Genomic DNA, 27,300 nt, shown 5'->3' on the forward strand with positions numbered 1-27,300 from the left:
ATGGCATTTTTTCGTTTGGTGTTATACACATCCAAACTAAATAGGATCAACCAGAAAGTAATAGCCGAAAAAAATGCAGCCGCCGCAATTTCAAGGAAAGAAAAACCAAAATATGGTTGGAGATTGAAACTCAGTCACTTGTGGATAGAGTGCAAGAGACGACTCAACAATTGCCTCATTAATTCGAATTTCTTGAAGAAGACCTTCGTCGAAAGGTTTTTCTATAGGTTGAGGAGATATGGAAGTTTTGAGAATTATGTTCTGAAGAGTCTATTGGGTTTTTTCGGTGGTTATTTACTGACCTATTTGTTGTTCGTATTTCTCTCCGTGCAATTGAATGTGAGACTTACCGTAGCTACCCTGATATGTTGCTTTCTGGGATGTATCCTGACTATCGGATTAGCTTTCAGTCAGAACATCAGGTGAGTGAACTAATACTCATTCGGTTCCCACCTACTTTTTGATTATAGTTGGGGAGCCCAAGTGGCAAATTCGAAATTCTGACTCGAGCGAGTCAGATTAATATAAGGGGACCCTGTAGTACCTATACCAAAATTAGACCTATATATAGGGGAAATTGTCTTGGACAGCCTGTCTGAATAGTAAAAAAATTATTGTACATACTCGAGCGTGTCAGATTGAGATATATGTGGTTAATTACATGTTGAAAAGTATACATTCTCTTAATCTGACAATTCAATCTTGACGAAAATGTGTGGAAGACGCCAAACCTACTTACCTACTTCACTTATACATTCTCGAGCGCGGAAAAAATATAATCTGACAGTTTCAGCAAGCCAAAACAATAAAAATTGGTCATACAGATCACGAAAATCAGTTTTTTTGAATTATCTCCTCTCATGGGCTTCAAATTGTTTTCGCATTCATTACAAAAGCTGTAGAGCCAAACGTTTCTGAGATATATGGGATTAATATCAGACTGGGTTTCTACATTGACCTTGTCCTTTCGCATGGCTAAGCTCGTCGCCCTTATCGCCCTCTAACTCGAAAACGGTTAAAAGTATGTGAAATTGCTTCAGACAAAAGTTGTATAGAATTTTATTATCTACAACTTTCATAATAGATACAGAAACGATTAGAGGTACAGGAAGGGAGTTATTAAAAAAAAAACCTTGTTATCATCTTCAAACGCCATCTATAGAGAGATATAAAAACAAATTCATGGGATATTTCAATGAAAAGTTAAGGGTTGAAAATTCAACTCCAATGTCTCATCAGAGTCAAGAAAACGAAGGGTTGAGGGTTATAGGTACTGCGTAAAACTAAGGAATACTTAGATAGGTGCTTGTTTAGGGATCGTTGGTGAAAACGGACATAAGGAAGGTTTCAAATTGTGGGTGCTAGTGACATATTGCAGAACATAGCGAGATTCAGATCTCCAATATGACAACAAACTCTCCAATATGACAACAAACTCTCCTGAAACCTTTGAATGGAGTCCAAGGTTCAGAAAAGTAAAATTTTCATGATGGCACATTTCATATATTCAGAGAGGAAAATACAGGTACTTGAGTAAAGGACAGTTTCAGGAATCGCAATCTGACTATTTCAAAAACCTGCAAACTCAATTTGAAACCTTTCAAGGACCCCTTAATGTCACGATACAAAACTCTTTAATGGCCGTTAATTTCGGTACAAATCTGGAACGAAGCCTCGACATAGGGAAAAACTGCTACATCGAAGTGTGCATGTCTACAGCTTCCTCAAACTGAACAATGCATTTTTGTTGTTCTCATGAGGGTTCCAAAATTTTTTATCAACGGTACATTTCTTTGGAAAATTGAGCACAAAAAAAGTGAAAAAATGTAATTTGGAAAGCGATCTGATAAATCATTATCATAACATGAAAATAAAATCTGATAATACACCGATATTCGACAACAAATTTTCTGAATGAAATTTGAAATTTTCAGATGTATTGTTTTCCTAACGCTGCCGCAATTCTTTTCCAAAAGAGGAAGACAAGCTCTCATAGCATATGCCCTGATTCTTACCATAACTGGACCTGCCAAAAATACTTTGAACAATATGGGTATAATGAGCGAATCTTTGGCTTGCGGACAGGTAAATGAAAATGAGATGATTAAAATAACCTCCGGTTCTGTATGGAAAGTGCTAGAATGAAGTCTTATATGTAGGCTCCGAAACATAACTTCGAAAATTCTTTTCACCTTTATTCGTTGCAATCACGAAATTTTTTTGTTTTTCTTCCCTGTATTTTAGGTATTGGGAGAGGAATGATAAACGGCTAGAAAACCCGAAAACTTCTAATATTCACATCTAATAACCGCCTGTGAAAGCCGCTTCAATACAAACTAGCTTTTTTCAGGAGCAGTTGAAATCTGCTGTTAGACAAATCCTAGATGTGATTAAAAAACCTTTCGTAGCAATCAAGGAGGCACTAAAGTCCGTAGTTAAAGCAGTCAAAGAAGTAATAAAGAAGATAAAGGAGATACTGATTAAGATAAAGAGGGTGATCATGGCTATCAGTAGGTATAATTTATTCAACTAGACTCACTTCCAAATCGAATTTTCGAGTTTGGATGAATCATTTTTGATAACGCAAAAAGAAGAAAGTGACTATTTATAAAATTACATACAAATGAAAATGGGAGAAACGCTGACGATAGGACAAAGATTATAGACCGATAGAGGCCGAGGATAGGAAACGCCCTCATATCTCTAGTACCAAAAACAATATCACCTTTGTTATGTCCAGAAAAAAAAAGATCCTGAGCGACAAAATGAAAGTATGGTTTTGTTTTGTGATCAGGATGTTATTTTTCATCTTAACATTATTTGGGATCAATTGATATCAGTGAATTACACTGTCGGATATGCTATATATTTATTTACAGTTTATACAAAATTTACAAGGGATGATTCCTGCATACAGTTCTCAATTTACTTACAGCAAAATGTTCACTGCACATGTGTAGTGTTTGCTCAAGTTATTGTCTTGACGCGCTGAAAATTCTATCCACTTCGGGACACAAAAAATAAAAATCAATGAATGACCGAGTCACATACTACCAGTTCAAATACTTACATTTCCATTTTCCTAAGTAAAAGTAATTTCGGAAAATCCATTCTATTTGAACCACAGTTCTTCACTATGCAATAATTTTCGAACGAGATTCTTCGGTTTCACCAATGAAATTAGACGAATACATTTTTCAACTAGCAACCAGCAACTATAAGAAGCTATATGAAAAAAAAGCGGTACAAGAATCAAAACATTCAGAACCTCTATGATCAAAATGACCATCAGAATTTTTACCAAATTTCAAATATGTTTCTGCAAATGGCCCCTCAAATTTAAACCAGTCTTAGGGTCTTAGTAACACATTTGAAACACAGGAGGTTCGTTTCCCATCTTTCCACTCTATAATCTTTGGTTAGGAGATTATTTTCCCTTCTTCCAATTGATGACTGCTGTACTGTCACTATCCAGAAAGGTGTTGCACTCGCCAAACGAGGCTTGGCTACAAAAGATACAGTTTTCATGAATTGATTTTCAAGCATAAAGATCCGATCATGTTAATAACTATTTTTTGGCACTAAATAAAGTTAATGCTGGTTCTGGCAAAATTAAAGCGACATCTACAGGGTATGGATGAATATAGTTGTGAAAAAAATCAAGGGGTGACTCATTAGGTGTGTCTCACATATAATTTTTGTGTCAGCCCCTGCTTAGATAGCGCTTTTGAAGCATGAGAACTGAAGAGCCATTTTTCTCTTCAGAATCCAGACCGGAATTAATTCTAGGGAGAGAGAAAATAAAAGCCATAAAAAAACATTTGAGGCGTTCCCCCATAATTTCAGCATTATATTCTACTACAAGGTATATTTCAAAGATAATTCTAAGCTATATATACGACTCACGCGCATTAAACTCTACAAGAAGTTCTATTAGAGTTCAATGCTCACGCTACGTACCTCAGTGCATAAAAAAATATAGCGTTACCATAGCAACGAACAATAACTCATTAGATGTGTCAGTGGGAAGTTTGAGGCCAAAAAAGTTAACCAGAGTTACGCAATGAATTGAAAGAAAAAAGATGTCCATGGAAATTGTTAAAATCGAAAAATTGGAGTATCCAGCCATTATCAAGTACCTACCAGTATTTAAAAGGGTTAAGAGGTAAGCAGATTTACGAAGATATGTTTAATATTCTTGGTGATCAATTTCTTTCGTATGCGACCGTGAAAAATTGGACTGCAAGCTTCAAAAGAGGTAAATGTTCCATTGAAGATGATTATCGATCGGGAAGGCCAGTTTCTGTGTCGGTCCTCGAAAATATCGATACAGTTCATGATATGATTTTATAAGACCGTCGAATTGAGCTGAAACGGATATCTGAAACACTGAATTTTCATACGAATGCGTCCATCATATAGTTCACGTCAATTTGGGCATGAGAAAAATTGCTGCAAAATGGATCCCCAAATGTTTGAATATTGACCAAAAGCGTGCAAGGGTAGAAGCATCGCGTTCGATCTGTGCTCGATTTGAAAACGATGTCGACTTCTTGAACCGAATTGTTGCTATGGATGCGACTTGGGTACATTTCTACGATCCAGAAACAAAGCAACAATCGATGGAATGGCGCACTCTGGTTCTCCAAGACCTCAGAATTTTCGTGTCCAAAAATCTGCTGGAAAAGTTCTTACTTCAGTTTTTTGGGATTGCCATGATTGCTTTTTTGGATGAGGGTAGAACAATAACCGGAGATTACTATTCAACAGTACTGACCACTCTACGGGAAAACATTTAAGAGAAAAGACGCGGAAAGCTATCCAAAGGTGTTTTGTTTTTGCAGATCAACGCCCCTGCACACAAATCTCATGTTGCCATGCAAAAAATTCGTGATTTAGGGTTTGAAGTACTAGAACACTTTCCTCATTCACTAGATTTGGCTCCATCCGACTATCATCTCTTTTCTCAACTGAAAAAAAGTTTAAAAGGTAGTAAATTTTCTTCCAACGAGGAGGTCATAAAAGTTGTGGAGGTCTGATTTGCGGAGCAAGAAGAAACATTTTCTTAAGAGGTCTGGAGACGTTGCAGGTTCGCTGTAATAAATGTATCCAATTAAGAGGAGAATATGTTGAATAATAAAATATTTTGACATTAAAATTTTGTTTGCTTCTATAATAGGCTAAGAATTTTTCAATATTTCCTGGTATAATATTGTACCGGCTTTTCCTCGGAGTTCTCGATCGTCAATTGTCAGCTATTGTTTATAGGCCATAGGAGAAATAGTAGGAAGCCTACCCCAGTGGCTTCTAGTCGGAGACTAGGTTCTCTACCATCAAAGGTTAATATCGGCGATAACTATCGAAGGTCAAAACCCGAGTTTACAAATGTATTCAGTATCTCGAAAAAGGTAACACAATAATCAATAACAGCAATCATATAATCCACCAACTTCCAACTGGCAGAAATAAATTGGTACCAGTCTCAAAAAAAGAACAGTTTAATAGATGGAAATAGAAAACTTGTAATGAAGTTTCATGGTTTTCATGCTTTTACATACAAAGAATTTTCTTATGATGTTGCAATAATTTTTGTATCATCTTTTCAGTTGGGGTGATTAAATCAGTTTTCCAGTTCCTTGGAAGGATATTAAACCTCTGCAATAAAGAATTGGGTACTCCTTATCAAAGATGTGAGAGAGTGTTCGAAGGTGCGATCACAGATTGCCAAGCATCTTTGGGTCCATTCTTCAGCTGGACATGTTCTATTGGATATCTCCTAGAGAGTGTCTGCTACATAGTGAAACCCTTCGATCTCATTTGTTTACTGGTGGATTTCCTCAGTGATTCGATAATAGGAGTTGTGATGAGAAGTGAGTAAGGCAATATAATTAATTTCAATCCTGATTCTGCATGTTCTGCAGCAAATGTAGCGGTCATACGTACGGTTGGTTGCCTATAAGCTTCAAAAATGGATAATTTGGAAGTACAGGGTGGGCAAAATTCGATGGAATTGAATGGCAGCTCTGTAACCGTTTGGTCTAGATGGCAGGTCATTTCATTGATAATATGATAATGAATTTTATGCTCCTAAATTGTGTCAGCTTATTAAATAACACAGGCTTTGCCTTTAGTGGATTTTCTTAGGTTTATTATTCAGACATTAAAATTGTGACTACCTTGTAGATTTCAAAGAATAAACCTCATTATTATTACTAATATGAGAGACTTTGAACATCACTTTCATTCCGAATATTTGAAAAGATGAAAAATTTTCCAACATGGAATGAATCACTTTCTGGAAATTTTATAAACCTGGATTCAACTGAATGTGTTCCGAAACCTTTCCAACTAGTAGAAAATCTAAACACTAGTACCACAGCCTCCACAAATGAGGCTGTGCCACCACTAGTAGAGGTTAATTGGTAAATATGAAGTAGTCGTGGAAATTCTCATAATTTCCTCATTTCCCGAGCATCTTCTCGAATATCCGGAATGAAAATGATCTCTAAAATCTCTCATAAACTGACAAAACATATAGTAGCATGCAGTTCATTATCATATTACAAATGAAAATGACCTGCCAACTTTCTGCAATTCGAAATGCGACGTAACTTCTTTCGAAAGAAACTTTTTTTTTTCAGAACTGAAAATATTCATTCGACATGTGAAAACGATGTTTTATGTGAGGATCAAATTCTCCCACTCTTACCATTTTGAATCGAAGTCCTCCAAGAGTATGAGAGAAATAGCGAGTAGCATTGTGGGTGAAGTCAAGACGAGAACAAAAGGAATTGCCTCTGTTTTCGAGTTCTTCAATTGTGCAGCAAGCTTGTTCTTTATTTTTCTCATTTCCAGGTAAAAATCACCATTGAAACCCAACAATAGCAGTACACCCTCCTAAATAATCTCTTAGGCATTTTGGGTAGATATTGTGGTCATTGATCATGATACAGCAAATAAGAAAACATAGCAAAAATAAAATTCCTTTAACATTTGTCTTGGATATTATAAATTATGAAACATATAGAGGGTGTTTTCGAAGGTGAGTTTTTCTGGCAGAAAGTAGAACTTATCAAAATAAATCATGTCACCACAAATAGATTAAATCAAATATTCAAGATGGCGGACAAGATGGATACCCCAGACCCAGACTATCAGAATAATTGTACTGTGGGTCATTTAAAATAATTGTTTTATCGCATGAAAACAGAGTAGAAAAATGGATAAACTTTATTGAAAGGGCTTGAAATATTGTTCATCGACTAAGAGCTTCCATTGCTACCGTATTTTCACTTTTTTTTTACGTCGGTTAAGCATAATATGCACCTATAACTTTGAACAAGAAATAGATAGAAATAGACCAGACGTTAGACGTATTTAATTATTGTTTTTTTAAAATTATACTCAAATTTTTTCACACTTGCTGTATCCCGTTACCGAGAATAAATCAACAAAAAGACTCAAAAACAAAAGATCAAACTTATAAATTATTAGGGTTACTTGCGATTGTGTGCCCTCCTGTGACTGAAGAGCGTGACCTACAGATCCTTCCACACTCAGGGCATGCAAAAAAAAAGTAAGGTTTGGTTCGTAGGGGGACATTTTATACGGTTGCTTCCAATCAATTTGTACCAACTATTAATAACTCTGTGGATTCATTCATTCATTCACTCATTCATTGCTGTATCCCGTTACCGGGAATGAGTCTACAAAAAGACAAAAAAACGGTGCGAACAGATTTATAATTTCTTAGGGCTAGTTGCGATTGTGTGCCCTCCTTTGACTGAAGATACCCAACCGTGACCTACAGATCCTTCCACACTCAGGGCATGGATAGTCACCAACCAGATCTGGCATTCTGGCCACCGCTGTATTCTTCTCGAGTCTCCATAATATATAACTGTGCACCATAGACCTCCACTGTGACCTGTTTAACGCTAGTTGTTCCCAGTTATGATTGACATTAACTTATTTTAGGGATTCATGCAGTATATCTTTAAACCTTAACCGCTTATACTGGCCTCCTGGTTTCCGAGCTCCCTCTGTCAATTCGTCAGACCTATTTTGGGGAGTCTTGTGTCTTGCATCCTCAGAATGTAGCCACTCCATCTGAGTCGGGACCTCGTTGAGTCTCAATTGTTATACAACTCGCGCGCTGCAAGACTTTTGCATTTGAAACTTTGTGGAACCATCTGATGTGCATTATTTGTCTTTGATGACTTTGTTGTATGTGTTCAAGCTGTTTAATATGTAGCCTGTAGGGCTTCCGTGAAGAAGTGTTTGGAGGACTACTGCTTTTTGTGAACAGCTGTCTTAATGTCAGATTGAAGTCGTGCTTTTGAAACACTCTGTCCTTAAGCATCCAGAATGCACGTGATGCCGAATTGATACGGTTGTGTATTTCCGTGTCCAGGTTAGCCCTAGTATTTATGAAGCTTCCCAAGTATTTGAACTGATCGACCTGTCCTAAATTTTCATCCTCCATGCTGATACCTGTGTGCTAAAGGCTTTCTGGCGGACTTACCAGGATTTTGGTATAACCTCACCTTTGAAAACACTAGTATATCCAATCTACTAGTCTTTATTATTTATTATTACTCAATTCCTCAACTTCACTAAAAACCATGTATGAAACATTCGTCCGTACAGATGATGACGAACTCATGCCATTTTATATAGTAAAAAAATATCTCCTTTAATAGAAGGGACCAATCATGTATTTAGTCTCGAAATGCTTAATGTGTGCATTCTCTCGTTCTCCTTTCATGAAATTTTGCTATTGTTGAGATTCAAATAACTTTGAGTTTAGGAAAGAGTTTGTATTAGCATTGATTCGGCATTATTTATTTCAGAGTTGTGAATTACAGACACCAATTTTTAACGAAGGAAAGATTTGACAATAAGTTTTTGACCAAAAATTTGGTTGATATAGATCTGAGGAGAGCTGAAATGGAAAGAGAAACAATATTTCCACTTAACCATAGAGAAAGGAAGAAGTACATAACAGTAATTAGTAATTTCTTGAATGAATAAACCGTAAAATTCGAAATCTGCGAATTGATATCGGATGAATGAAATTGGTCTTGGAGAACAGCAAAAATCTCACAACAATCTCTGTTGACGACTGAGATGAATTGAAATGAAAAAAAACTCAAAACAATGCAAATATAAGAGATTTCATTTACTGATCACTTCTCAGATGATTTGGACTAAGAAGAATTTCTATGATTCAATTCTTCGTTAATGTGAAATTTAGCTTTCAATGAAAAATTTACCATTTTTTTGTACTAAATGAATAATTTCAGATACAATCAATACGCTTACTATCCAAAGAGCAGAAGCAGCTAGCAGAGGGTTTGGGATTATTGATGTCTACTGCACTGAAAATTGGAACGCACATGGCAATTGATTATTCTTTATTCTGGATAATGAATCTGATCCGAAAATATGGAAAATTTCAATCCAAGGTTCAAGGTGAATCAATTTTATCCACGACCGTTGCATAATGTAATCATTATTTATTAATTTCCTTGAGAATCATAAATCACTCGTGATTGATGAGACATGATCCACTGATTTTTCACCAGTCATTCATCAATCACTTGTGATTTATGAGTTCTTATCCACTGGTCTCTCATAGATATCTATGACCCAGGCAGAGAAAAGACATATAAGAGCGACTAGGAGCCGACTCCGACTCCAATAATAGAAATACGGTTGTGAAATGTCAGACGTTGCCGTATGAATATTGAGATATTAAAATGAATACCTACATCTACAGGTAATTCACCGCGTCAGTTACGGAAAACTGATCATAATTGTTGGCTGAAAATATGGATGTTGTGCTAAAATATTTTGAGACATCTGCAACTCCGGTTATACCGGAAACAACCTACTACTGGGGAGGTTTTTTCAAAAAAATCTTCCTCGACCTAAACATTCTAACAACTAATTTCCTAACGGAAAATCGACTTGCTTCACGTCCGCATACACTTTTCGTCCGTATACTCTTTTCGTCCGTATACACTTTTCGTCCGCAAACTATTTTCGTCTGGCTGTTCTTCCCAAAGATACCAATACTAGATAGAGGGGAGATTGAATAAATTCGGGAATACAGAATTCTATGAATTACCTTTGAGTGCCTTTGTCAATAACTATCATTTGCTTTGTCAAGTTAATTCTTTCCGAAAACGTATTTATTTTACGAGTAAATTAGGTAACTGGTTTAAACGTTAGTTTTGTTCTGTTCTCGTCCATGTTTTGTAATCAAAATATAATAGGTATCGTAAAAACTTGAATCACTGGTCCCATTCTCTACGATACCTATTTTAATTAAACGTTAGTGTTCATTGTAGTCGTAGTCAAGAATGGATAGTGATTGCGATATGGATATCAGTAACAATACTCCACAGCTGAAGCTGAGGGAGTTTGCAAATACAGTAACCAGAAGACGCCATCTTTTATAAAGGTATGTGGGGTCGACTAAAAAATGAAATATCGGCAAAAAACTGTCTATTCAGGGTTAGTCTTGGCTCGTACAAGTATTTTAACTGATTAACAGATTCTTGAGGTCAAAAGAAACACTTTTTTTATTCTACAATTTTTTCCGATTCGGTTCTGATGAAAAGATGATATAGCCATTCTAATTTTTCATAATGAACTGTGCAACCTATGGAAAAACAAAATTTTTTCAGATTAACTAGCTAAATCTTTGACATTACACATCTGTGGATCTTTCGAACAGAGTTGTATTCAGCCAAAGTACCCAATTTTTCCAATTTGACAGATACTTTTCAATTTTTTAATATCAAATTACTCGAAAACGGCGCATTATACGAGAAAATATGAAGAATACTTTTATTTTACAAATCGTTCAAATATTCATTAGATAGCGTCCAATTTGGTTGCAAGAGTTGGGTTCTTTGAATTTTTGGTATTTTTATGGTACGTAATGGTCATAATGAGAAAACTGGAAGACGTGGGTGATATCTTGTGTTCGGAAAGGATTCATCAAATAAATGAAAAACCATAGTCCGAATTACATTTCACTCAATGAAACCGTTTATGAGATAGACCTAAAAATAACATTTCTCATGATTTTTTTAACAGCCTGTATCTTTTAAACCAAGTCGAATCGGAAAAAAAAGTTGAAGAAAAAAAGTGTTTCTTTTTTGCTACTGTTAGATGTATAGTCTCACCCGCTTGCTAGCCTCGTCTATCAATTTACAGCCTCGATTATAATAGATAGTTTTTCGCTCTTGGTATATAAATAAAAAAAAAATATTATGAAGTATTATATCACTGTTATTTGCTGTTTTGACCGAAAACGTAAAGGGTGTTTATGGAAAGATCATTTAGTTGGACAAATCGAATTCATCAAGTTGAAACCTATATTGGTTATTGTTTCCGTTGATTTTACTTAGTTTCCATAATGATAAACCGTGTAGGTATCTAAAATTAAAATTTTCAGAATTATCGAGGAAAAACTTGAAATAAGGAAGAAGAACCTTTCCTAACTGTCCGATTATTCTGTCACTTCCTGAAAGCACAGAGGAAAGTTCATTGTTGAAAATTCCAACATGCAAATTTTCGTCCCAAAATTATGATTATTTTTCCATAATCTTCTGATAGGCCAACGCGATGACTCTCCTTATATTATTGAAAATGAGATAAGATTTTAACCAATAATCTTTTCACAATCGTGGATAAAGTATATTATTTTACTCGCATAATATGATCATTTAGAGAAGCCTCTAGATATTTCGAAAACATTGTGTGGGTCTTTCTAGGAGTTGTAATTTATGTAATTCATGTAAGATGTCTAAAACTCTGGTGTATTCACTGATTCGATTTTGTTTTGAATTTCGTGGGGATATGGGATCAGTTTCGTTTTTCCCACTGTAGGTAGCGCTGTTTAGAATTTGACAGAGCCATAGACATAGAGACATGGACTGTGCCTTCCCTTTATATCTATGCATGAAATACGGTCAAAAAAAGTGACAGAGAGAAACGCACGTCGGGCATGCAGTTGTCTTTTTCTAGAATTTTGATTGGTCCACACTCACCTTCTTGTGAACAAAAAAGAGACAGAGGTTAATGACCGACGATCATTTCTCTCTTTCTATAAAAAAGACATTTTCATGCTGACATTGCTCAGTCCATGTCCCTATTTCTATGGACAGAGCATTGTCAATTGGTATTTGAAAATGATTTGAATATTATACGAATATGTTGTATTTATAAACGATTATTATTGTGTGAATTTGTATAACTCTCGAGAAAGGGTATAGAACATTAATTTATTCAACATGTCGTTCAGTAAGTTCTGTTTTCTGTATGGACAATCAAGAACTACAGCTAATTCGATGTTGTTGGAATTTGAGGTAGAACCAAATCAGATGAACGAACATTCGGGACGGATATAACTAAGTTTTATGGCAACTTCAGCAATATTTCAAAAAACTGTATTGGAAATACGTAATGTGAATTGCGAGCATGTATCGAGAATCAGAAATACATCCATCTATTCGAGTCTGTTCTTCAAATATTTTGCATGAGTAGATACAGTAAAAATTCCCTTTCCGTCAACTGTGTTTTTTTAAAATCATATTGAATAACCCCCCTCACGAATTCAATTTGTCAAACGGAAATCATCTTGAAGAAGAATAGTAAATACCCTTATTCGATAGTGTTGAAATATTGACAGATTTGGTTTTACAACGAAAATTAAACTGTAAATCACAAATAATCCTTAACAGCTGACAAAATGGACCAGTTCATTTTTTTCACTCGTTGATCGATATTCGATATCAACGCAAAACAAAATAAAACGAGGGAGTATCATTGGACTTCCTTTGGTAGAACAAGGACAGAACGAAGCAAATGACATGGTGGCGCCGCCATGAAACTGATCCCATATCCCCTATTGTCTGAAATGTAGATGCTTGCAAAAAGTGACAAGTGCACACACTACAGTGACTCTAACGAGACAGTGGCGACAATTGTGGTGTCGTTTTTCATCGTTTTAGCAAGAATATGGCGGATTTGGTCACGTGACGCGACGTGAGCCAATCCGCATTCCGAATTAGAGATCATAGCATTGAAATCTGAGCTTCTAAGCCGCCATATTCTTGCTGAATTTCCAATTGTCGCCACTGTGTTTGATAGAGTCACTGTACACACACCAGTGTTTTAGACATCTTAAATTCATGTCTGTTTTTCAAGCACCGAACATACCCACCGTCCACATAGCTGGGGAGGGTTTTCTGGCCGATCTCCTCAAAGCTGTCGTGAAATCCTTCCAGCCTCTGGGAATAAGCCTCGAAATAGATACCGTTCCCTGTTTACCCATTCCTATTCCACCGGATTTCGATAGATACGTCCAAATAGGTGAGTCATTCGAGGAACAGAAATCGTAGAAATATAGAATAATCTCATTGCGATATTTCATTTAACAGCATCCATTTTGGCATTATGCCTACTCCTAACAATCTTCGAGCCATACGGTTTGCGTTGGAGGAACTGGATACTTTGTTACTACTATCCAAGAAGAGCGAAAGAAAGAGCCGTCTGGTTATACAATCATATCCTGAGATCCAGAGCTTCTTTCCTGAAGTTTGCTAGAAGACAACTGAGAAGGAAAGTATTGGGTAGCGAGAAAATTACGAAAGTGACATGCCTTGAATACTTGAGATCAAAAACGAAGTGAGTTCTTCATTGGGGAGTCAACGATGAATAAACTGAACTTTCGGGAATAATTTTGCAGCAACAAATGTTTATTGTTGTTTCTTGGATCGGATAAACAACAAGCCTGCTTATTGTGTGGGGAAGTGTTCAGGAAATCGGACAAGGAGACTGCAATAAAATGTCAGAGGCCAGGTTGTACCGCAATGTACTGCAAGCAGTGCTTCGAAGATTTGGAAAATGTGTGCACGGTTTGTCTTTCACCTATCGATTATGGTGATATGTCTGATTTCAGTGAAGAAAGGTATGAACTTGCTCTCCTTATTTTTTTGCAAACTGCATTCAACCGGCTGCCAACTTCAAGTTAAATAGGACAGAAATAACAGAAATAAAGTGAAAAGAATCGGTTTGCATTTTACTTTTGCTTATTGCCACCAATTCTGAAATTTTCGAATTTGGAAGCAATGCCTATTGTATACCTTGAGACTACTGCGAGACTTCAGCTGTACTCTATTCACTTTTATTTTGGCACTCGGTTGTCCAGGACATAATTTTTGTAACTAGAACGGAGTAAGGTTGGTACTCATGAAATGTCGTTAATGTCATAACCCCGTTGCCAGTTTTGCCACAACTAATAGCAATTAATGTTACAAAAGTACCGAAAATGATCGTAGAAGAGAGAAGACGGTTCAGGAAGTGCTATTTAGAATTCAGGTCCGCTCATCAAATATACTAACTGACAAAGAAACTGCAACACCTAGAAGGAGCTGTTGAAATTTTAAATTTTTTTTTTTGGTAAAACAAAGATAGTATACCAATCAGTAAATGATTTAAATTTGAAGAAAAATAACGAAGGGTTCACAAATGTTTTTATTAAATTTGTTAATAATGTAGTTGGCCACCTCGGTTATCTCTACACTCCACAACACGTTTTGGCATTGACGAAAGAAGATGGTCTATTTCTTCTTGAGGGATACCATCTCAAGCTACCTGTACAGGGTGGGCAAATTTCGATGTTTTAGCACTACAGCTTTTAAACCAGTGGAGATAGACAAAATCTGATACCCCATTCTCGTTCTTTTTTTCTGAACAACTAACAAGAGTATAGTAGTCATTTTTGTCCACCTTCTTTTGTTTTCGATTTATAAGTGAAAATTGGAAAAATGGCGTTTAAGTTGAAACCATAGAAATATTGAGAAAAAAGGTTTTTGACCATTTTTTATTATTTATATTGATACATACCATACGATGTTATATATTTTTGAAATCAGTAAAAATTAAGCATTCAAAAAATTGCACAGAAATCTAGTGTTCCCATTTAAAAAAAACATAACTTTGGGTCATAGCTCCGTAATTAAACATCCTGCTAAAAAGGCAAGCACGCCACTGGATTCTACTCAAAAAAGTGCCTGTATAATGTTTCAATTTCAGAGCTCTATCATCAGTATAAGCGGAGATATAAATTTATTTCGAAATCGCCATTTTTCCAATTTTCGCTTATAACTCGAAAACAAAAGAAGGTGGCCAAAAATACTACTACTACTCTTATTAGTTTCTCAGAAAAAGAAACCGAAAATGGGGTATCAGATTTTGTCTATCTCCACTGGTTTAAAAGCTGTAGTGCTAAAACATCGAAATTTGCCCACCCTGTACTTCATGCCTCAGAGCACCAAAGTCCGTGAGAACTGGGGTAAATTCCGAAGCCTTCTACCCATGATGTCCCAAACATGCTCTATGGGCGTAAGATCGTGGGATCTGGGCGGCCATGCAAAAGATTCACATGGGTCGCTTCAAAAAAGCTTGAACTAACTCTGGCAACATGAGGTCGAGCATTATTTTGCTGAAATATTGGATTAAGGTTAAGGCTCCACTATTTCTTTAAGGTAACGCAGCGCTGTCATGTTACATCGAATAAAGACTAAAGGTGACCTACTTCCATGTGCAATAGCACCCCATACCATATCGCCTACTGTCCGGTGTACATGACGCTCAACATCAAAATGAGGTTCACGTCTTTCTCCTCGACGTTGTCTTACCCTTCTTCGGCCATCATGTGCACCCAAGAAAAATCGAGATTCATCAGAAAAGACGACCTGATGCCATTCCAATATAATAGAATAATTTTATTAATCCTTTGGGACACAACAATGTGTATAGGATAAGTCGAAATACCATACAATTCAATTACTAAGTTGTTAAAAAAGCATTTTTTTACTAACAACTCCTTGATTTGTTTTTTGAATGTTCGTTTGTTCAAAGATTTGAAATAAGGAGGCAAATGATTGAACAATTTAATGCTCTGATACATTGGAGAACGTTCGAAACTGTGAGTCCGATGTTTAGGAAACAGAAGCACCTGTGTATTGCGAGTTTTATGTTCATGCGAACTACCACATTTTTTCCAAGTAGTCTCATTATCCTTCGCGAATATGAAACATTTTAATATATAGATACATGGCAGTGACAGTAACCTATTGGCAATAAATACAGGTTTGCATGCTCGATAGTTCATATCAAAAATCAGAGTATAAAGCCGGGTTCAGACTATGTAACAAAACATTTTATTAACAAAGTTATACAACAAATGTGTTATACAACTTTGTTATATAACTTGTTATAAAAAAGCAGAGACATCCAGACTATGTAACAAAATAAAACTAAACAAAAGTGCTCAACTGGAAGCAGTGGCATCTGTAGGACATTGAAAATGTCCTCAAACGTAGAGGATGTCATTTTGGCAGCAGCAGCTTGTGCAATTTTATGTAGACGAGTGAAATCTCATCGTTGAGAGCTAGGGGAACATTCTAGTGGAACAACTCTTTTGAAGGATCTAGCAATGGATGACATAGACCCATTGACAGGGGACATTAAATGTGATGGTAGTTTTAAAAATTTCCTAGGGATGATAAGTTCTGATTTCGAATACCTAATAAATCAAATCGGCCATAAAATAGACAAAAAAGACACGACATTTCGAGATGCAACACCAGTAAAAGAAAGATTGGCGCTGCAGTAAATGTTTAATAACACTAGTGTGGACAAGTTGTTTATAACAAAGTTATATTACTTTCTTTGATCTTTACCGACACCCAACGGATAACATAAAATTTGCTATATAGCAAGAAAAATGTTGTATCACATTGTGTTATATAACTTTTTGAATTGAATTTCTCTATCAAGTTTTATAACTTTGCTTTATAACCTGTTTTGTTACATAGTCTGGACCCGGCTTAACTCTTTTCTGGTGCAACAAACACTCTATAGAAGGAACTACAGTCTGCCCAGAGCAAAACATTATAGGACATGTGACAGTAAACAAGGCTGTAATAAACATCAATAAGAGAACTAGGTGGTAAGGCACTTCTAAGTCTATTTATAGCGAAATAAGAACTATTTATTTTTCTGCATAAAACGTCAACATGAGTTGACCAATTAAGACTTCTATCCATATGGATCCCAAGGAATTTAGTACAATCTGATGGAATTATAGTTGTACCCAGACAATCTATTTTCAAGAATCCTTTTTCATAGTTTGTCAAACCGAAATACAGGCAGGATGTTTTGCCTATATTTACAATCAAATTGTTACGACGACACCATGATATGAATTCAGCCATAATTTTTTCACAAGCACTCTGGAGCTCATCACAACTTCGAGCCGCGATGATGACAGACGTGTCATCAGCGAATAATATGAGCAATAAGCAGGATAAATGGGGAGGCAAGTCGTTTATAAACAACAAAACGGAACCCTGTGGAACACCCATATTCATATTGAATTCTTTGGAATAACATTTGTCATTTTTTACTGACATAGTTCTGTGATGGAGAAAACTACGCAACCAATCTGAAAAAATTCCCCTAAAGCCTAAGTTGTAACATTTATCAATGATAAACTGAAAAGATAAAGTATCAAAGGCGCATGAAAGATCGAAAATAATCCCTGAAACATGCAAATTTGAATCCAAGCAATCATAAACTGACTCCACGAACCTGAGTGCGGCTGTTTGCGTAGAGCGGCCAACTCTGAAACCGTGCTGAGCTTTATCTAGAACATTGAATTTACTCAAATAAGACATCATACTTTTGAAAACAACTTGCTCAAAAACTTTAGAAATGATACTAAGAATTGATATTGGTCGATAGTTGGTTATTTCATTTAAATTCCCCTTTTTATGAATTGGTACGACAACAGATTTTTTTAAAGCATTTGGAAACTCACCAGTTGTAACAGACAGATTAATAATATGAACAAGATGTTGTCGTTCTCTGCACCACTGTAATTGTTGCCGTCTTTCCTCAACCGTAAGAGGTAACACAAGATGGGGTCGGTAAAATGCTGCAGTCCAAAAGACCTTATACGGCGGTAAACCGTTCGAACAGTTACAGGATGCCCTTGTTCTCCTAACCACTGATCAGCCAAAGATCGAGTTATGGCAAATCGGTCTCTAATGGCCATAAGGTCCAGACGTCGCCGTTCTTGAACTTCATTTGTGCCCCTTCGACGTCCGGTGCCTACTCTTCTTCGATTTTGGGCATTATCAAACCACGCTTGACAACATCTCACAACAATAGTTGGATTTCTGTTCGTACGGTTAGCGATTTCTCGAAATGACAACCCCGCCTCCCATAGACCAATAATTTGACCTCTTTCAAATTAACTTAGCTGGCGATAAATTCCGCGTACACGTGCTCTAGGCATTTTTATAACAACTAAACATCGACATTAGATCTCCTCCAACAGCTGCTTTGTCGTGAAATTTAAAAAATTAGCAAAAACCTACGATAATATTTAAGTAACAAAAAATAATTATTGTAAAAAACCTTCACGGTTTTTTTTTCAAATTTGGATCGTTTACTCCTTGCTCCACTATCCATGTTTCACGAAAAAAAATTTTAAATTTAAACAGCTCCTTCTAGGTGTTGCAGTTCCTTTATCAGTTATTATATTTCGGTAATGAAAGTTGATACAAAAGTGTCAGTAAAGATATAAAAAATGCAAAATTTATTCAATAGTTACCAATAAATTATTGCTGCGCTCACTCAAATAAGAAAATATTAACCTTTGAATATTCTCACAGAGATTCCTCAGATGAAGATCAAGCCATCCCCTCCAAATCGACAGTAGACACTGGAGGGTTCGATTCTGGAATGACCACTGATGAACCAACGGAAGAGACGGAGGGATCGACCGACGAGTACTCTTACAGTTACCAGGAAACCGAAAAAGCGCCATCCATCATCAGTGACTACAGAACAGAATATTCTAGGGACATTGAAAAGCAGAGCTCGCCCGATTATGTGAGCATGCAATATTTCGATGAGGAAATAGAGCTGTACAGCTTGAAAACAGCTGGACTGGATGACAGAGATGAAGGGACGCAATTTCCAGATGCATCGTCTTCTTCGATCAAAGTGGTAATGTCGAAGAGCAATTATTTAATACTTAAAAGCTCACTTCCTCTCAACATCATGTATGTGTACGTTCATGGGAATTAGGAAGGTGGAAAAATTCAGCAAATCTTAGCTAATGCCAACGTTTCGCAACAAATATTGTTTCTTCTTCGGGGCTAAAAAAATACAGATTGTCGTGAATAAAAACGACAACGCACACAGAAGGAAACAAATCAACATGAATATAATAAAATAGACATAATAAGACTGAACGAGACAGTTAATATACTAGAGTGGACACTCAGAATTTGAGTTCCATATATGAGAACGTTTTGGAAATTTTCAAAACCAGAAAACGATAAGGGGTTCGGTCTGTTACCTGATAGTGGGACATATGTGGGTGACACTGTGTATGTCCATTTGAATTATGTCTCTTTCAGTTAACAAATTTCATTCGACGGTTGAAGTGATGTCGAACGCGCTACTAGACAATACGTTTTTCAATGTATCGCTGTTTGCTGTCTCTTCTTGTACCATCTATTTTTTGAAAGCATAATTTGGCTTTGGTAAGTGTGTCTCAGTGCGGATCGTGACTCTGCAATTGTCTATTTTATTATATTCATATTGATTTGTTTTCTTCTGTGTGTGTTGTCGTTTTTCGTTTTTATTCACGACAATCTGTATTTTTTTAGCCCTGAAGAAGCGACAATATATGTTGCGAAACGTTGGCATTAGCTAAGATTTGCTGATTTTTTCTACCTTCCTAATTTCCATCAACGTACACTCACAATTATTTAATTTTCTCAGAACTACAAAAAAATACAGTAATCGAGTCATTAACATAAAATTTCAGGAGAAAGAAACCGATATCAAAGATGAACTTGAAACCTCGTCCGCTGCCAGCAGTTTCCAACAACAGATTGAAGATCAACATTTGGAGGATGAAAGTTGTTCCTGCCTAACTCTAGATACAGTGGAGGAAACACCTTCTAAACTACTCATAGATGAACTGAAAGTGAGTTTCATTGGGTTCTCACCCAGCTCAAGTAGTCTAGAAACTATAAAATATTCATACTCTCAAAAATGTTCAACAAATCCACAATTATTATTCCATAGGACATAGGAACAAGTTCTAGGTAGCGTAGGATATTATCACCAAAAGCAAAAGATTGAATAGATTAAATCTGTTCCTGCTGATGTAAATATCAACCATCGTTATCGTCCTATATTAAACTGGCCAACGTAGCATCATTCAGAGAGCCAACATTTTACACCATTTTAAATCGAAAAAAAGCAGATAATTTGGCCATAATTTTGCTCAGTAACCCAACTCTCACCTTGTTAAAAACTTCTCAGAATAGAAATAAGAAAGATCAAGGATAGCTGGTGGAGGGAAAAAGCTATAGAAATACAAGCTTGCGTCGATAACCATGACGACAGACGCTTTTTCGAAACTATTAGAACTGTTTTTGATCCAAACAGAAAAGCTAACTTTCCTTTAAGAGATGCTCATGGAGTTATCCTAACCGATGATAGAAAAATTCTCGAAAGATGGAAGGACCATTACCCTCAGGTCTCGAATCAAAATAACTACTCGGATTTATCCATTTTAGACCTGCTTCCCGCGTATAGTCCGATGACATCGCTTGATGACGAAATATCAATGTCGGAAATCATAAGTGCGATTAAAAATATAAAAAATATAAAAAATGATAAGTCACCAGGTCTAGACGCCGTTCCAGCAGAGATATTCAAAGCCCTAGATGAAGAAATTGACAATAGTCTCCTAACACTATTCCTCAAGATCTGGGAACAAGGAGATGTGCCACAAGATTTCAGAGACGCTTTACTTATCAACCTCTATAGGCTCTATAAGAACAAAGGCGATACGTCTAATTGCAACAATTACAAGGGCATATCGTTGCTTAGTATGGCCGGTAAAATTCTTTCGAATTGTGCGGCTTTCAACCCAATAGAGGTACGGTGGACCTTATTTTTACACTGCGATAGCTGCAAGAGAAGGCCCGTGAACAGCAATCAAGGATTTACACAGCCTTCATTGATTTTAGTAAGGCTTTCGACTCGGTGAATCGGAGAGTGCTATGGAAAATCATAGGACGCCATGGAGTACCCGAAAAATTATTAGCAGTGTGTAAAAGCCTCCATACCAAAAACACCGCTAGAATACAGCATAATAATGGCTCTACAATCGATCATTTCTTAACCAACTCTGGAATAGAACAAGGCTATGTGTTAGCGCCTCTACTGTTCAATATTTTCGCCATAGCTGTCTCGATAATTTCTGACATGAGTATGCCTGTAATAGGTGTTGGAATAAGATTCAGATTTGATGGAGGCCTGTTTAACTTGAAGCGCCTCAGAGCAAAAACCCGTACAAATTTTATCACGGAACTTCAATATGCAGACGATTATGCGCACTTATCGCTAGCAACTCAGAGGATCTACAGATAATGTTGGACAACTATAAACATATATACGAAGCTTTAGGCCTTAGACTCAATATTGGCAAAACCAAAATCCTAGTAAGTCCGCCAGAAAACCTTCAAACAGATATCAGCCTGAAGGATGAAGCCCTAGAACAGGTCGAACAGTTCAAATACTTGGGAAGCTAACCTAGATACGGAAATACACAACCGTATCAATTCGGCATCACGGGCATTCTGGAAGCTAGAGGTCAGAGTGTTTCAAAATCACGACCTCAATCTGAAGACCAAGACAGCTGTTTACAAAGCAGTGGTCCCCCAACGCTTCTTTACGGAAGCGAAAGCTGGACGTCCTACAGGCGACATATTGAACAGATTGAACAAACGCAACAACGTCATCTAAGACAAATAATGCACATTAGATAGTTCCACAAAGTTTCGAATGCAGAAGTCTTGCAACGCGCGAGTTGTATAACAATTGAGACTCAAGTAACGAGGGCCCGACTCATATGGAGCGGCCTCATTCTTCGGATGCAAGACACAAGACTGCCCAAATTAACTCTGTACGGCGAATTCACTGACAAAGAGGGAGCTCGGAAACCAGGAGTCCAAGATAAACGGTTTAAGGTTATACTGCATCAATCCCTAAAATCAGTTAATGCCAATCATAACTGGGAACAACTAGCGTTAGACAGATCACAGTGGAGGTCTTTGGTACACAGTTATTATGGAGACTTGAGAAGGATACAGCGGCGGCCAGATCTGGTTGGTGACTATCAAAGCCCGGAGTGTGGAAGGATCTGTAGGTCACGGTTGGGTCTCTTCAGTCACAGGAGGGCACACAATCGCAAGTAGCCCTGTGAAATTATAAGTTTGATCGCACTGACAGTTTTGCGTCTGAGTCTTTTTGTAGATTTATTCTCGGTAACGGAATACAGCAAAGTATGTATGTATGTATGTGCAAGTAGATGCTTGGAAGTTTTAACAATAACCAAGCGCCATCTGGCATCTTGAAAGCCGATATTTATTTTCTTCATTATAATACGAAGGTATATTTGAAGGTGTGGCTTTTTTAACAGAAAGTCTCTCTCTTTCCAGTCGCTCCATCATTGCTGATGATCGTGATTTCCCCCTATACGTTCAACTAGCTGTTTCTATTTTGTTCGGTCCGCTGCGTCTCGAAAAGCTTGGCAGAATGAGCGTGGCAGAATGTGGTGTTTTGTTGTACCTGATCGGTCCACCTAGACGGCGGTTTACCTCTTGCTCTTTACATTCCCAGATATAATAAGCCTCTCTTAACAGAAGATAGAACTGGTCAAAAGAAAACATTTCAGCAAAAATCACCTATACAAAATGTCCAAAATGAGAAAATTGAAAATTATTACTAGAATAGATCCTCATTTTTCATCATTTGCTATCTGAACTATTGCAAAGCAATGGGGAAAAACTTATTTATCCCGTGATGACTGACTCAACCATACGGTTTTGTTTAGCATATTGACCCATTCGATTTTTTCGTGGGAATTAAAATAAAAACTAAGGAATAATGCCGAATGTTTCTCATTATTTGATAACTTCAATGATTTTAGGAAATGTCTCGTTTCGATACCAACTAAAAGAAAAGGGCATAGGATACAAGTGTAAAAAATAAAATATTAGTTCAATAACTCGCCAATAGAATTCGACTAAATTACTCACAATGGTCATTTCAATCTTCTTCTTAACCGAACCCTCTAACAATCGTCGTAAAAATGGGTCTTGATCAACTCATCAGACTCGGATGTACTGAACCATTTTCCAACCATATACATATTTATGTTTTGATTCGTTTTTTCGATGCCTGACTCACTTTCCATAGTCCCATACTTGAAATTTAACGAGAAGAAAGTCATTTTGTGTAATACCTTATAATGTATGAACTCGAATTCAAGAAGATCAGATGAGATTTTCTTGAGAATTTCACAATCTTTTCTATTTCAGCGAAAATTGTCTTCGATGGGAAGCGAACGAAAATACGTAGAACATCCGTCGTTATGCATGGTTCAGGATTTGAAACCAATTCCAGAACAGACGGAAGATGAAGCCTTGATTCAGTTCTCCCCAGACGAGGTGAGGATTCATATCAGTTCAATACCTAAATTAGTAAATTATGACTCAAAACAGAACACCTCATCATTTAATATTATCCATTAAAATTTTAATGCCCTATTAACCGATGTAAGGTGAGTCTTTGACCTATAAATATATTTCAACAGTAGATTATTGAGGTCAAAAGAAACAATTTAACACCATTTTTTCCGATCCGGCCCATACAGAGTGAGTCTTTGACTCGTACAAATATCTTAACAGTAGATTCTTGAGATCAAAAGAAACTCTTTTTTTACCATTTTTTCCGAGTAGGCTCAGTTCAAAATATACAGGCTGAAAAAATGTTATTTTTAGTTCTGACGAACTGTTTTATCGAATGAAATGAATTTCGAAATATAGTTTTTCATTCATTCGATGAAGTCAGTTTTCTCATTATGACCATTACGTACCATAAAAATACCAAAAATTCAAAGAACCCAACTCTTGAAACTAAGATGGCTGCTATGTAATGAATATTTGAGCTTTAGGTAAAATAAAAGTATTCTTTATATTTTTTCGTATAATGCGCCGTTTTCGAGTAATTCGATGTAAATAAAAAATATCTGTGATATTCGGAAAAGCGGATACTTTGGCTGAAAGCAGTTTGGAAGATCCACAGATGTGTAGTGTCACTAGTGTCACAGATTTAACTAGTTATTCTGAACTTAGAATATAGAATAACAGGAAGGAGCATATTGCTCATTTCAATTTGACCGGAATGGAGGAGAAATATGGCCGACATATATTTCCGTTTCAACAGTGACGTAGGACAATGAAGTTTCCAAAAAACTAACTTCAATAGTCAGTTGATTCTGATTAATCAAAAAAATTAGGAAAGCACTGACGTAAAGCCAGAAGCTTTTTCAAGCTCGTTCAAATTGACAATCAAAGCGGAAATTCACCCCGCCTAACACTGCTTGGCTAGATACTTAATGGTATTAAGGTCTATGACTTGACATCACCTACGCCCATGGAGTGTTATTGTCATGGGATAACCTTGTTATATGTCATGAAATTCAGGAACTCATAATTAATACCTGATATTCAGCTTGAAAAAATCACCTACCTAGGAATTATTCACGCTACAATATCGAAAATCCTTATTTCCAGCAAATTTCAAGAATCCAAATAACCAAAATTAAGTAAAACATCACTTTGTTCATTTGGCCACAGATAACAGAATCATTTGACTTCCAAGTCTGCCACTTTCAAAATTAAAACTTGGAAGACCAATATGGCCGTTTCCGTCGCACAATTCCCGTCACATTTATTCGAAAAAGCTCCTTCCTGATATTCTAAGATTCTGAAGGTAATTTTGTTTTTCCATAGGTGATACAGCTCATTATGGCAACTTGAAATCGCTATATCTTTTCATCAGGCCGAATCGGAAAAAACTTAATAGGAAAAAAGTATTTCTTTTGACCTCAAGAATCCACTGTTCAAATATTTGTACGAGTCAAATGCTCACCCCGTATACACCTATCAATGAGCGATTAAAAATTTAATGGACCATTTCCCAGTTCTTTATGGTCATATTTAGAATTTTCGTGGAAAATAATCCAGACCGACCTAGATTTTCCTCGCTTTTTCAATATGCATCCTTCTCTGTTAAGATCTTATATTAAGTTTATTGACTATTTCAAATTTTATTTTTGTTTTTAATTCGACAATTGCTCAATGACTCCAGAAAAATTGCCACTATTACAAATAAAATGTACCGAAAAATTATAATCGATTTATTACAAGTTATTCAGTTGATTTGGGATCATTTTTCAGGAAAAAGAAGAAAGAAATACTGTTTACGAAAGTTCCCACGGAAGTTTCATCTCACGTAGCCACTCCGTTAAGCCTGAAGCCAGAAAATCATCTTCCTCAAATGATATCCCTAAGGATACTGAAAGTAGCTCTGACGGAAAGAGATTCTTGAGCGATTCCGAATTTTCCGAGGTGAATCTGAGTTGATTCTCCTTCACATTAATAAATTTAACTCAAATCCGATCTCGACAGTAGCGCCAATGACATTGATCCGTCTTCAACCCACTATTTAATCGTAGACTGAATTTTTTTATCTAGGTGGGAGGGATGTAATGAAGTTTGATTTTCAACAAAAATCCGTCTTCATTTCCAGATGAGTCTGCAAGTTTTTCCGTTTTGGTTTTGATCAAATTTTTCAGACCGATGAAAGTGGGGTAAAGAATCTCGAATGATGTAATGAAAACATAATTTGGTCTATGAGATAGTTAACTCTACTAGGAAATGAATAATTTCAACAAATCTCCTAGAGATTCATAACATCTAGCAATTGAAATAAAGAAAAAAGCATAGTGATAAAACCGTTGATTGAAGTATCAATCAATCAAAGATAAAACTGATTAATTTCCTTTCTTTCTATTCATAGAATGATGTGAAGCAACTGATTGGAAAATCCAGAAGAAACAAGAAATCTCATATTCCAGAGTCTTCCACCAATTCTTCCGATGAACACGTGAGTTTTATCGGTTTGCAATTTTCAGTTGACAGAATACAGCACTTTTCGTATGTTTCTTGATTGATATGCCGTAGTTCATCTTATAGTTTGGGAGCCGACGATGCTAAATCGGGATATACTCGGGCGTCGTGGAGACCTAGTGGATTTTGAAGATTTAGTGGTAGAAAGAAAAAAAGGTTCTATAATGTATGCACTTTCAGCGGTGAGGAAAGCGTCTGCAGGGTCTCACAGATGTAAAAAACAATCGTCAGTTGTGCATACTCGAGCGTGTCAGATTAAGTTACCGTACATGCCCTACGTGTCTCTGATAATAAATTCATGTTAATCTGACAGTTTGCGTGGTGGGGCTGGCCGTTCGGAAGGGTTGAAAGTGGTGAAAAAGAAATTTTTTTCGAGCTTGTCAGATTTTTAGAGGATATGTTAATTGGACCCAAAGGAAGCTACTTTCAAGGGACTGATCATTCGAACGTGACGCAAGGTCACATCGGTACTTTAAAAGTGCAAAAAAAATCATTACATTTACATACTCGAGCGTGTCAGATTTTCATACAGATGGTTAATCTCGGTGTTGCAGACGTGTTGACCCATTAATCTGACTCTAATCAGGAGGAGTTTTCTTGATCTGATCTCAAGTTGTAGAGAAAAAAATTGTATACAATTGTCGTCTGAAGCAATTTTACATACTCTCAATCCTTTTCGAGTTAGAGGGCGATAAGGGCGAGGGGATTAGCTACAAATGCCAAAGGCCAGGGTCAATGTAAAAACCCAGTCTAATGTACATTCATCGCCATATATCTCAAAAACGTTCAAATGTAGAAAAAATTTCTCCGGACAAAATTTGTAGAGAATGTTTTACTCTACAACTTTTATAATGAATGCGAAAATAATTTAAAGCCCAGGGAAGGAGATAATTTAAAAAAACTGATTTTTGTGACCTTTATGGCCAATTTTTATTGTTTCGGCTTGCTCAAACTGTCAGATTATATTTTTTCCGTTATTCCTGAATCATAAGCGCCAAAATAAGAAAAATAGTCACAGCGCTCGAGAATTTACACTTTTTTGCAAGTTTGGCGTCCTCCTACACATTTTCTTCACGCTCAAATTGTCAGATTGAGAAAATATATACTTTTCAACATGTAATTGACTTTTATAGAAAACTAATCA

The 27,300-nt window shown here is 36.4% G+C and overlaps 1 protein-coding gene across 1 annotated transcript; it reads left to right on the plus strand.

Annotated features, from left to right (window-relative positions):
• On the plus strand, positions 1–26,910 carry LOC123308738 (DC-STAMP domain-containing protein 2-like). The gene is made up of 16 exons (XM_044891532.1): positions 1–422; positions 1,935–2,085; positions 2,351–2,510; positions 5,607–5,870; positions 6,642–6,855; positions 8,853–9,006; positions 9,306–9,474; positions 13,225–13,389; positions 13,458–13,704; positions 13,766–13,987; positions 18,765–19,101; positions 19,931–20,092; positions 23,502–23,630; positions 25,425–25,595; positions 26,047–26,133; positions 26,842–26,910. Exons 1-16 carry the CDS (start codon positions 1–3, stop codon positions 26,908–26,910), a joined length of 3,123 nt encoding a protein of 1,040 aa, XP_044747467.1.
• The last annotated feature ends 390 nt before the right edge of the window (positions 26,911–27,300 follow it).

Source organism: Coccinella septempunctata, chromosome 2, assembly GCF_907165205.1.
Source record: "Coccinella septempunctata chromosome 2, icCocSept1.1, whole genome shotgun sequence".
Taxonomy (NCBI): domain Eukaryota; kingdom Metazoa; phylum Arthropoda; class Insecta; order Coleoptera; family Coccinellidae; genus Coccinella; species Coccinella septempunctata.

Coding starts and splice junctions, on each gene's coding strand:
- LOC123308738 (XM_044891532.1), top strand. CDS start 1: ATGGCATTTTTTCGTTTGGTGTTATACACATCCAAACTAAATAGGATC. Junction 9,007..9,305: donor AAAGGAAGAAGTACATAACA/GTAATTAGTAAT, acceptor GAATAATTTCAG/ATACAATCAATACGCTTACT. Junction 23,631..25,424: donor TTCAGTTCTCCCCAGACGAG/GTGAGGATTCAT, acceptor ATCATTTTTCAG/GAAAAAGAAGAAAGAAATAC.